Source organism: Echinops telfairi, unplaced genomic scaffold (assembly GCF_000313985.2).
Source record: "Echinops telfairi isolate 266 unplaced genomic scaffold, ASM31398v2 ScPeMD7_7;HRSCAF=31, whole genome shotgun sequence".
Taxonomy (NCBI): Eukaryota; Metazoa; Chordata; class Mammalia; order Afrosoricida; family Tenrecidae; genus Echinops; species Echinops telfairi.
The window spans coordinates 19,965,921-19,977,563 of NW_022103904.1; the positions used below are offsets into that span (position 1 = coordinate 19,965,921).

At 40.0% G+C, this 11,643-nt stretch overlaps 1 protein-coding gene across 2 annotated transcripts in view; it reads left to right on the top strand.

Annotated features, from left to right (window-relative positions):
* The first annotated feature begins 5,216 nt into the window (after positions 1-5,216).
* Positions 5,217-11,643, top strand: part of LOC101663219 (histone H2A.V) — a 32,240-nt gene continuing 25,813 nt past the window's right edge. Inside the window, exons 1-2 of one of the 2 annotated variants that reach the window (XM_045286317.1) lie at positions 5,219-5,365; positions 9,075-9,152. In XM_045286317.1, coding sequence (XP_045142252.1) covers positions 5,363-5,365; positions 9,075-9,152 — 81 coding nt within the window. In that variant the 5' untranslated portion in view covers positions 5,219-5,362. Of the gene's footprint in view, positions 5,366-9,074; positions 9,153-11,643 lie in introns of both variants that reach the window. The other variant, XM_045286318.1, reaches the window with a different exon arrangement.

The window sequence follows — 11,643 nt, forward strand, 5'->3', positions numbered from 1 at the left end:
TGGATTGTGATAAGAGTTGTATGAGCCCCTAATAAAATAATTTTTTAAAAAAAGAAATGGAAAGACCAGAATATAAGTAAAGAGAAAAAAAAAAAAAAGGAAGGTATATGTCAGGGTTGTATCCCTTTACAGTACTTATTCGATCTGTATATTCAGCAAATAATTCAGGAACTGGACTCTATAAAGAATATCGTTACACCCGGTTGGAGGAACATTAACAACCTGCGATATGCAGGTAGTACAGACCTGCTTGCTGAAATCAAGGAGAAACTGAAGCACCTGCTGATGAAGATCAAAGACTGAAGCCTTGACATGGAACAGAGCTCCATGTCAACTCACTGCTGTTGAGCCCGTTCCGACTCATCGTGACCCTGTAGGACAGAGTAGAACTGCCCCTGTGGGTTTCTGAGCCTGTAACTCTTCACAGGAGCAGAAATTCTTGTCTTTCTTCCAAGTCACTCAGCCATGGAATGGCTGGTCATATTGAACTGCTGACCTGTGGTTAGCAACCTAACTTGTAATCCCTTACATCACTAAGGCTCCAGAATTCCACGAAAAGAAAAGCAAAATCCTTTTAACTAGACCAACAGGTAACATCATTATAAATGGAGAAAAGATTAGAGTTGTTAAGTTTTCATTTTGATTTCATACACCATCAATGCTCACGGAAACAACAGTAAAGAAATCAAGTGACGGTATTGCATTGGACAAATATGCAACACAAAACCTCTTGTCAGTGTTGAAAAGCAAGACTTTTCACTTCGAAGACTAAGGTGCACCTGGCCCAAGGGATTTATATCACGTCATATGCATGTGAAATCTGGACAATAAAGAAGACAGAAGAAGAATGGATGCATTTGAATTATGATGCTGTCTAGTAATATTGAAAGGAATACTGAAAGTCTATTAGAAGAACACACAAATCTGTCTTGGAAGAAGTACACCCAGAATGCTAGTTGGTAAGACATCGCCTCACGAACTGACAGGCAGACTCACCCTCATAAACTTGCCTAGGTGGGAACTTGGTGGAAATTAGGGTGCTGGGTCCCAAAGTCATGAGTAATACCATGAAAGCCTTGGTTAATGGGCCCTTGTAAGTTTTTCTACCCTATAATAGTGTACATATCCTGATTGTTAGGGTCATAAACCATAAATCATAAATGATAAACATTGTTGTATAAATCAGCCCTATCTTAGAAAAACTGGTCTGTGGCTTTTAGCAATGGCTCCAGCAGGGAGAAAGACGAGACTTTCTACTCCATAAAGAGGTACAGTCTCAGAAACCCACAGGGGCAGTTCTATAGGAGCACTACGAGTCAGGATGGCAGTGGCTTTATGTTTTCAACAGGAGTCGCCACTAGAGGCCAGAGCTTAGAAATGTAAATCTAGTTATCATATGCTAATTAATTATCCCTGGCATCTCTTTTGATATGCAGCTAATGGGAACTGGCCAGCAGACATTTTGATACACTGAAGGGAAATGGTAGATCCCGTGTAATATTTATTACCCTAAGTATTTGTCATCTATATGAACCATCACTTATGCCAGAATTATGACCCACCTGTATGTAATGTCAGGAGAAAAAATGAGGTTTTTACTCCAGTAAAAAGTTACAGTCTCAGAAAGGAGACATAATGAGTCAGCACTGACTTGATGGCAATGAGTTTGTGAGTTTGGCTTGGTTATATATAAGCTGTAGCTAGTATTTGTAAGACAAAACCAACTATCAAAACCTTGTGGAAATCATAATTGGGGAAGCATTCACTATACAGTTTGGTCACCGTGAGAAAGTCTTCCAGAGCTAGCTCCTAAAAAAATCAGTTTATTAAAAAAAAAAAAGTCAGTTTATCTCTCCCTCTGTTCTGCTTGGAGTGATTATTGATCAGGCTCAAATGCTCCAGGCCAAGGATTTCACATTTAAAATAATATAACCATGGTCCCTTCCCTGTTTCGGTAGTCCCACGTGAGGAGCCCTGGTGGCATCGTGGTTACACATTGGATGGCTAACCACAGGTCAGCAGTTGAAAACAGCAGCCACTCAGTAGGAGAAAGATGAGGCCTTCTAGTCCAGCTAGTCACAGTCTTGGAGCCCACAGAGCAGTTAAATCCTGTCCTACATGGTTGCTATGAGCTGGAATCAACTCGAAGGCCATGAGCAGTCCCACCTGCAACTTTGATATGAATTTCCTTTGTTCTCCATGTCCTATTTACGTGGTCATGTTTTCATGATCCTTCAATACCATTAACGAACGTCTTATGCTCCTGGTCTCTCCCACCCGCATGATTTGTCTTTATTTTGTTTTTGTCCTGCCTAAGACTCAATAAATGTCTCTATAAATTATATTTGAATGTGGGGTTGTTTGGGGGGAACAAACACAACCCCAAATCCTAAAGGTAATTTAAAGAGAACATTTATTGAGTCAAACAGGAAAAGACAAGACAAAGTCACGTACTCAGGATAAGGGAGACCATTAGCAAGAGGTTATAAATAGCATCTGAGGGTTGACAGAACAGCAGATTTAAATAAGACATGGGAGGGCAAAGGAAGCTGTCACAAAAACCTGATTGACAGCAGATCAATACATCACAACTACAGGTAGGACTACAGAAGTGAGTATGGAACCAGGACTGGGGCACATATGTTATGCTAGAAGCAGCCCTTACAAAATTGGTTTAGAGCTTTACATACAAACTCCATGTATGTAGTTTTCATAACTTTCTGTATTTCTCAAAGACAGATATGTGGTGTGTAATCCTCCAGATGACTTGGCCTGGAGGGTTGTCTGGACAGCTCTACCTGGAATGTTACTAAGACATTGTAGGAAATTGCTTGTTTACATAGATGTTACTTTTATTGTTTTATCTGATTGTTATAAAGTCTGTGGTTCCCCCAAAATGTGCACTCCAGTGTAAAAATATGTAATCTTTATGTATTCTAGCATGAGAGGGATTCCATCAGGACAATCTGCTTTGCTGTCAGTCTCCCTGTTGGTGTTACCTTCTAATAAACTTTTTTTATTTTTAATGTGGCCTTAGTGAATTGGTTCTGCTGCTCCAGAGTAACAACCCTTATTAGAGGCCACAACCATGGGACTCTAGCACCCCAATTTCTATTAAAGACACAACCAGGCAAGTCTCTAAAGCAGTGGTTCTGAACTTTTCTAATGCCCTGACCCTTTAATACAGTTCCTCATGTTATGGTGACCCCCAAGCATAAAATTATTTTCGTTGCTACTTCATCACTGTAATTTTGCTACTGTTATGAATTGTAATGTAAATACTGATATGCACTATGTATTTTCATTGTTACAAATTGAACATAATTAAAGCTAGTGATTAACTACAAAACAATAGGTAATTATATATTTTGAAATATTTCTAATTACAAATAGATGAAATTTTGTCTTGAAGCATGGTGTAGCATGGGTAACAGTCTTCACACCATGTACTCACATATGGGTGTATCTGCATGTGGGCAGACCCGCTTGGAGAAGATATAGAAGAGCGGTGTCTCAGTTCCTAAGATCATCAGAAATATGTGTTTTCTGATGGTCTTAGGCAACCCCTGTGAAAGGGGCGTTCGATGCCCCCCAAAAGGGTCTCGACCCACAGGTTGAGAACCGCTGCTATACAGGCTGTGCTTCTCTACCTGGAGTGGCACCAAACCCATTCCATAATTTGATCTGCTTCAGGGCAAAGCGACTCACTCTGATGGTCAGGATGCAAAGGAGGCTGAATTTATTTGGAGACTCATTAACGGATTCCTGGCTTCCCCTGTAACCCAAAGCCTTCTGCAAACTCAGTACTCAGAAATTTAAGCTCTAATGCAGATCTTTTTCCTCCAGAACAGTCCTCAAAGTGACATCTTTGCTCTTTAACACTACATCCTGTTGTTCCTTATTAGTCCAATAATGAGGATTTTTGTTTCCTTTACTTCGAAGCAGAATCCATATTTACTGAAAGTTGTAAATGAGCCTTCTTCCAATCCTGATTATCTCCATCTTGCTTCATAAAGTCCAGTTCCTCAGATTATTTGCTCAGCATACCGACAGAATAATTACTGTGAAAGGATACAACCTTGACCTAGCAAGTAGTTAACGTAGAATACTTTAAAAGAATTTTAAACTGTTACGAAACATTTAAGGCTGTGGGCTTTTTCTTGGCTAGGACTTCAACCATTGGCTCAAACCCAACGGGACCTGGAAGCGTACCTAGGGCCGCTACAAATTGGAACCATCTCCACAGCATCACGACTAAAACGATCTAATCCTATTTCTTCAGCTGTGAAAATGAGCTGCCTTACTTTTTCATTCTTAAAATCTGTGAATTTGTTATCGTGGGAAAACTTTAATCAACAAACTTTGTCGTTGTAATCACTTTTAGGTACACAATTAGGGGGCATTAATCATATTCGTAATGTCGTGCAAGCATCACTCTTGCTTTCAAACTTTTTCATCACTCCAAACAGAAGGGCCTTTTAAAAATGCAGAAGCAGGCCATGCAAGGAAGAAAAGCTATCACCGGAGTGCCCGCTAAATGCCAGGGGGATTTACATAAATGATTTTCATAACAGTTTTAGTCGGAAGCCAATTGCACTTGATAGCTCTTTTAAGTAGTTCATTTGGGAATCTCCCCTCACTTTAAAGTTATTGACTGCAGGAAAATCAGCCTGCAAAACACCACAAGTTCTGGCTACGACTAAGAAATCTTGAGTCTTTATGAGAAACCGCCAGAAGAATCGAGCCCCGACGCCACGTCCTTTCCAACAAGTCCCCCAAACCTACAAAACTGACGCTGCGAATGGGCGGGAAAGCAACAGGCACCTCAAATTGCCCCGCCCCCCGCTGATTTGTTGTCGTTAGCGGTGGCCCGCCTACTTTTCTCATGAGCGATGTTTTCTTGGGCTCACGTCCGCAGAGCCTCCGTTTTCATTGGCCGTTTCTGCTGTTCGTCCGGCTCTGACGCTCGCACGTCGTGCACAAACCCGCCTAGAGCCCACCCCGACCGCTCTGAGTGCCGTGTGCAAACCTTAGCAGCCGTTACAGAGGCGGTGTAGGGGGCGGAGTTATGTTAGAAGGACGCACGCTACTGGGTAGTCACGATGCTTCAAACCAGTAAAATGAGCTGGCATTGGCTGGGACGGCCTAAGGGAGGTTTGGGGTTATTGTTTGGTGCTGCCTGCGGCGGCGGCGGCGGCGGTAACAGCCGGGGAGCCTTCTGTTGGTGTTGCGTTCTTGGTGGCGGCGGCTCTAGGGGTGGAGCAGGTGTGGCGTGCGCGAGCCGATTGGAGGCCGAGTCTGAGCCGCGTCCGGGCTGACCGAGTGGAAGCCGCACAGCGCGTCCGGGAGCCGTGCCGAGGCCATGGTAAGGTCTGGAGCGGGGCCACGTCTCGCCTTGGCCTGAGAGCCGCGGAGCAGGTGTCACTGCGCGCCGCGAGCGAGCAAGCGGCGGGGGCTGGCCGCCCGCCACCTGTTGAGGTTGGGGTTTGCCGGGCAAACTGGCGCCGGGCCGGGCGACTGCATCCCAACTAACAGCATCGCCGTGCTGGAAGCGCCCAAACCCCACTACTTGCCGGGTTCCGGGGGTGCGTGGGGGTGGGGGGGCGCGGACCGCGATCTCCTCGGCTGCCCTGCAGTGGGCGATTCGGTACAAGCTTGCGGGGCTGGCGAGGAACTGCTCCGTGGTCGCATCACGCAAGGCAGTATTTAGTTCCAAACTCTAAAGACGTTTCGAGAGCCTGAAATAGGTCTCACCTGTCGGGAATTGGCTTGCATAGTTCTGACTTTGTCCACTGGACGCTCACTAAAAGCTTTTTTTCTTATTGCTTGTTTTAAAAGGAGAAAGTTAGAAACGACTGCATGGATTGGTTTGTTGTTGAAATGCAGAAACAGGTGTTTGTTTTTTAAAGGTTTCGATTCCTGCCCAAAATGAGGTCCAACAGGAGATCACTTTCACGATATGTATCTTTGAAGTCAATTGGAGGTTTCTTGGGAAAGGGGGATTTATTTATACTCGAGCTCTTGGAGCTAGAAAGAATTTGAAGGGGAACGACGGTATACATGAAATATTTGCTGTTAGATATGAATGTAGCTTTGATTCCTCAGCAGTTAGTGATTTTCACAATACAGCAGGATTTCCTTTTGCCACTGCTTTGAATTTTCCATCTTTTTATTATAAAATTAAGGTCTACATTTTTTAAAACTGACTTTTAAAAAAGGAAAGTGAATAAACGTCAGCTCCATGCTAAAGTTGAAAGAAAGGAGAAGGTGTAGTGCAGTAAAGATAATACTGCTGTTAAGAAATCATATTTATGTTGGTGTATTCCTGGGGTAAGCATCCCATTTTAACATGGGTAACTTCAACTGGAGTTGCCTGCTTGCAAGTTAATCCCAGGCTCCTCATACTGTAGTATTAGATGATTAATCTTGTGCTTGATATGAAAGATGTTGGAATTTAATAATCCATCCGCCAACCTATTAGTATGGAGTAGATTTCCAACGCATAGTGACCCTACAGGACAGGGTAGAACTGCCCCGGGTTTATTTTGGAGACTTATATTACTCTTACAAGGAATTAGCAGTCTCATCTTTCTCCTAGTGAGCATCTGGTTGGTTTAAATGCTGATCTTGAAGTTAGCAGCTCAGCCACCCTGGCTTCTTTGATAGACATTTTACTTAAACATTAAATAAGTTGACCAACCAAGAGGACCCACATTTTGGTCATTGGAAAATGCTGAAGTTTCAGAACTGAATAGGCCTGATGGATAATTGCATGCAGTCCCTATACAATGTATAGTAAAGTGTTCTATATAGTAAACCACTTTGACAAATTAAGGCACAGATTACAGACGATCTATAAATTAATATGCTCAAGATGATGATTTTCATGATCCTTGCTGGGTTTTTTAAATTACTAGTCTATAATTTATTTGGCATCCATTTACTGAAGGCTAAAAATACTTAAGTATTAACATAAGCTAAAAATACCGGCTCTGTGAGTTTCCCAGACTATAAGTCTTGAGGGGAGTAAAAAGCCCTGTCTTTCTCGCTCAGAGCAGCTGGTGGTTTTGAACGGCTGACCAGTTAGCAACCCAACTCATAAAGTATATGAAATAAATTGAGTGTGTAAAACTTAGAAATTGTCATTTAATGTATTAAATGTGATTATGTATCTATCACCCTAAGAAAACCTAAATAGAAAAAGCTGCAAACATGACAGATTTGCGACAGTAAGGTTAAAATTACTTTATACATTGCACTTATAGTATAAATTGCTGAGTTTTGAAGTTGGTGACTTTTTATTAATAGTTCTTATGGTCTGAATGTTTCTTGGGTGCATAGAATCTTAAAAGCTTGCAAACTTTCTAAAGCCATCTAAGGGGATAAGCAGTTGGTCTCTATTCTCTGGGTCAAGAGCAAGAAGAGTCAGGAGTAAAAGGAGAAAATGGCATCTTGGCTAATTAATTGCCTCAATGAACAACGACCTCCTTTTCCACAACACTAGAAGAACTGGATGGTGCCTAGCTACCATTACTGAGCATTTGGATGAGAGCTTCTTTAGAAGAATTCTGGTCAAAGGGGATCCAGGGAATCCAGATTATCTGGAGCTAAAGGAGGATGGATGAACCTTGAAACTATAAAAAGCCATAAGTCAAAAATATTACCTGAAGATTTGCTAAATCCAACTCGTTTAATAAAGTATGTTTTCCTTGAGCATTGTGCTTTTGAATGATACAGGGCAAATTGACAGTGGCATCTTGGAAGACTAGAAAGGAAGACTAGTAGGCTGTGAGTTTGATTGTTTATAGGGGAGAAAGAATGCAGAAAGGAGGAGGGTAAGCGTGGGGACACAGCTCAAAGAAGGTAATTAGTGTCACTGAACTGTACATTTAGAAACTTAAATTGGTGTATCATTTTGCTGTATATGTTCTCAACAACAAATAAAAATTTAAAGCAGGTGTTATTTCCTAATCAAATCAATTAAAGTGGGTCTGTTTTTGCTTTTTAATGTTTTTATTAGCGCAGATATTGATGAAAAGATCTGAGCAATAGGTGCCAATATATTGCCTTTTTGAGGCTTACTATCAACAGATCCTCAAAGAGCAAGTCGGACTTGTATGTATTTTGTTGTTGTTGTTTTTTGACTATGTCTTTTACAATGAAAGGATCCCTGGTGGTATAGTGGGTGAGCACTGAGCTACCAACTGAAAAGTTGTGATTGGAATCCATCAGCCCCTCTGTGGGAGAAAAATGTAACCATTTGCTTCATAAAGATGTATAGCCTGGAAACTGAGGCAGCTTTACTCTGCCCGACAGCTTTGCTATGGGACAGAACAGACTTGACAGGGTTAGGTGTCAGTTTTTTTTTACCATGGGAAAAATGTTAATATGTAATCAAATAATACATAGGAGAACTGTTTCCATTTCATACCAAATCCTTATTGTTCCTTGCTGGCAAATAATTTTCTAACTTACTGAGTGATCTTCTAGAAATATGTGTACATATATATATACTATGTATTACCCCATATTTACACAAACAAGTTCAGTACTGTACATTGCTTTTTGGGTTTAGAAATATGGTCTATGGATAAGTATCTCATTTGTTGTAATGACTGCATAATATTCTTTGCCTTCATATATAACATGGTTTAGGTAAGTGTCATAAGGTTATACTGACTTGATCAAGATTCTTCAGTCCAAAATTTGGGAAATATTTTCCAATATTTAGAAATTTCAATTTTTATATAGGTATTTAAGGTTGACATTATAATACAGGAAGGAGACTGAGTGGCTGGGCTGCTAAACCAAAAATTGACAGTTCAAAATTACCACCCCAGACTTGGAGAAAGATGAGACTGCTGCTCCTATCAAGATTTGCATAGTCTCAGACACCCTCTGCTCTGTGCCACAGAATCTACCTGACCGTGGTGCACTGGTTTTTCGTTGGTACAACTTAAGAAAAGAATCTTATTTTCATAGCCACCAAAAGTAAGACTAGAAGATGACTTATTTCCTGGATATTGTTGAAATAGAGTTTTCAACTCTTAATCAGAAACTTTTCTAAAATCTAGGCTGGGGGCAAAGCTGGAAAAGACAGTGGAAAGGCCAAGGCTAAAGCAGTATCTCGTTCACAAAGAGCTGGACTACAGGTAACATGCTATGATCATTTGTTAAATTATTTTCTTTACTGTTGCAGTTCATGACCATAGATGTTTCAGTAACTACAAAAATATACGAGGAGTTCCCCCCCCCCAAAAAAAAAAAACCACAAGCAAACAAACAAATAAACCCAATGCTCATTTGTTTTATTGAAGTGAGGGGTATAGTGCATTTGGAGTTCATTCTACCAGGTCAGACTGTTAATCAAGCTTTCTATTTAGAGGTTCTGAAAAGATTGTGTGACAGTGTGCAACAAAAAAGGCCTGATTTGTGGCAGACAGGAGACTGGTTTTGCCACCAAGACCATGCACCTGCTCATACAGCCATCTCCTTATGTCAGTTTTTGGCAAAAAACAGCATGCCTGTGTTGCCCCACGCACCGTACTTATCTGACCTCACTCCATTCAACTTATTTTTGTTTCTGTGACCGAAGAGGGAACATGAAAGGACAGTAATTTGACCACCTCGAAGAGGTGAAGAAAAAAAACAAAGGAGGTGCTGTCAGCCATCCAAACAGATGAGTTTGAAAATGTTTCCAAGAATGGAATTGCAGATTTGACAAATGTGTTAAGTAATGGATACTACTTCAAAGGTGATAAAATTGTTGTTTTTTTTAAATAATAATAATACATAGTTTTGGGGGGTCTAGGTTTTTTGGGGTACCCACTCATATTTGCAGTCCCATTACTTTTAAGAATAAGCTTGATTGGTCAGGACTTTAATAACTAAAACATCTATCATTGTCTTTTTCTAACCAAGAGCCAGTTATTTAAAAGTCTTAATTTGAGATTTTTAGTTCTACTGAAATATACTATTTCTAGATTAGAATTATATTCCTAGTTCTTTTATAAATTGTGTCATAGTGAATTGAAGGAGCTGTGTACTTTTTCTTTTAAAGGAGGTATTTGTAATTCTTTGCCAACTTTTAGGTGAAATTTTTTTTTTGAAATTAGTAAATTATCCATTCCTTCTCTGAATATGATCCTACTAGCCTCAGTTTTAGACTGAGATCTGATCAAGAATCACTAAATATTTTCTGACTTCTCATATATTTGAATTGGTGCAACTTTAACCTACAAATTTGAAATTTACTTGATGAATGAGAACTCCCATGTATAAGAAGTTGGATTTTAACCTTTGGGGAGGGATAAGTTGTTTAAAGTTTTGAGCAAGAGGATGATATCCAAGGATGACTAAATGAAACAGGATGAGAACACATTCTTAATGCAAAGATTACTAGTTTTAGAGCACCATGTAAATTTTCTTTTTCTTTTTTTTTTTGGTACCATGTAAATTTTTTATTAGAATTTATTGAAGTGCATTTAATTTGAAGAGGGAGATGGAAGGTAGATGTTGGAAATAATTTTAATGGGAGGTACTAAGTAGTATGTAGTATTTGAACTAGAGGGATAAATTATAGGGTTGAATGGAAAGTTAAGACAAAGTCAAAAAGATAGGAAACTAAAATTTAGAACCTAAGTGACAGAAATTTTGTAATGAGGATAAGTTTATAAAATTGTAAATTTGAATTTTTTTTATTGAAGTTCTACAAGAACATCTATAAGAAATTGTCTAGAAGTTGGAAGTATGAGTCTTAACTTTCCAGTATTTGAAATACCTTTGTAAAAATGATGTTCATGTTATGAATGAGCTCTCTAACCTAAAAGCATGAGAAAGGGACAGAGGACATGGTGGACTCTTTAGAGTCATAGAAAAAGACTAGGGTGTAGGCAGTATTAGAATTACATGCAGTTGCTGAAGCCTAACAATTATTATTTGAGATCTTATATGTCAGAAAACATGGCAGTCCCAGAGGATGCAGAAAGGAATAAGGCATGGATCCTGCTCTTATGGAGCTCATAGTCAATAAAGAAGAATAATTAAACTCAAATTCTCATACTTTTTTTTTCTTCTTGATGAGATCTAAAAAGTGGCTAATACAGTTGGTAATTAAAATATCACCTCTGACCTTCAAGAGTATAGTTTAACAGAAGCCATGTTTGAGTTTGGATAAAGTAGGTGACAAGAAAGTATGAGTTTACCAGAGGGTATACACTGGTACAGACAGGAACTGGACACACAGGGAATCCAGGACGATGATCCCTTCAGGACCAGTGGTGTGAGTGGCAATATTGGGAACGTAGAGGGAGAGTGGGTTGGAAAGGGGGAACCGATTACAAGGATCTACATGTGACCTCATCCCTGGGGGACAGACAACAGAAAAGTGAGTGAAGGACAGGGCAAGATATGACAAAATAAGACCTGGTAGGGCAGGATCAAGGGGAACGTAACAAAGAGGAAATGCTGAAATCCTGGTGGGGACTGAGCATGATAGTGGGACAGGAGAATCAATGGAAATAGAGGAAAGAGCTGGGAGGCAAAGGGTATTTATAGAGCTCTCGATAAAGACATGTACATATACAAATATATTATATGAGGATGGGGAAATAGATCTATGAGCCTACATTTATAGATTTAGTA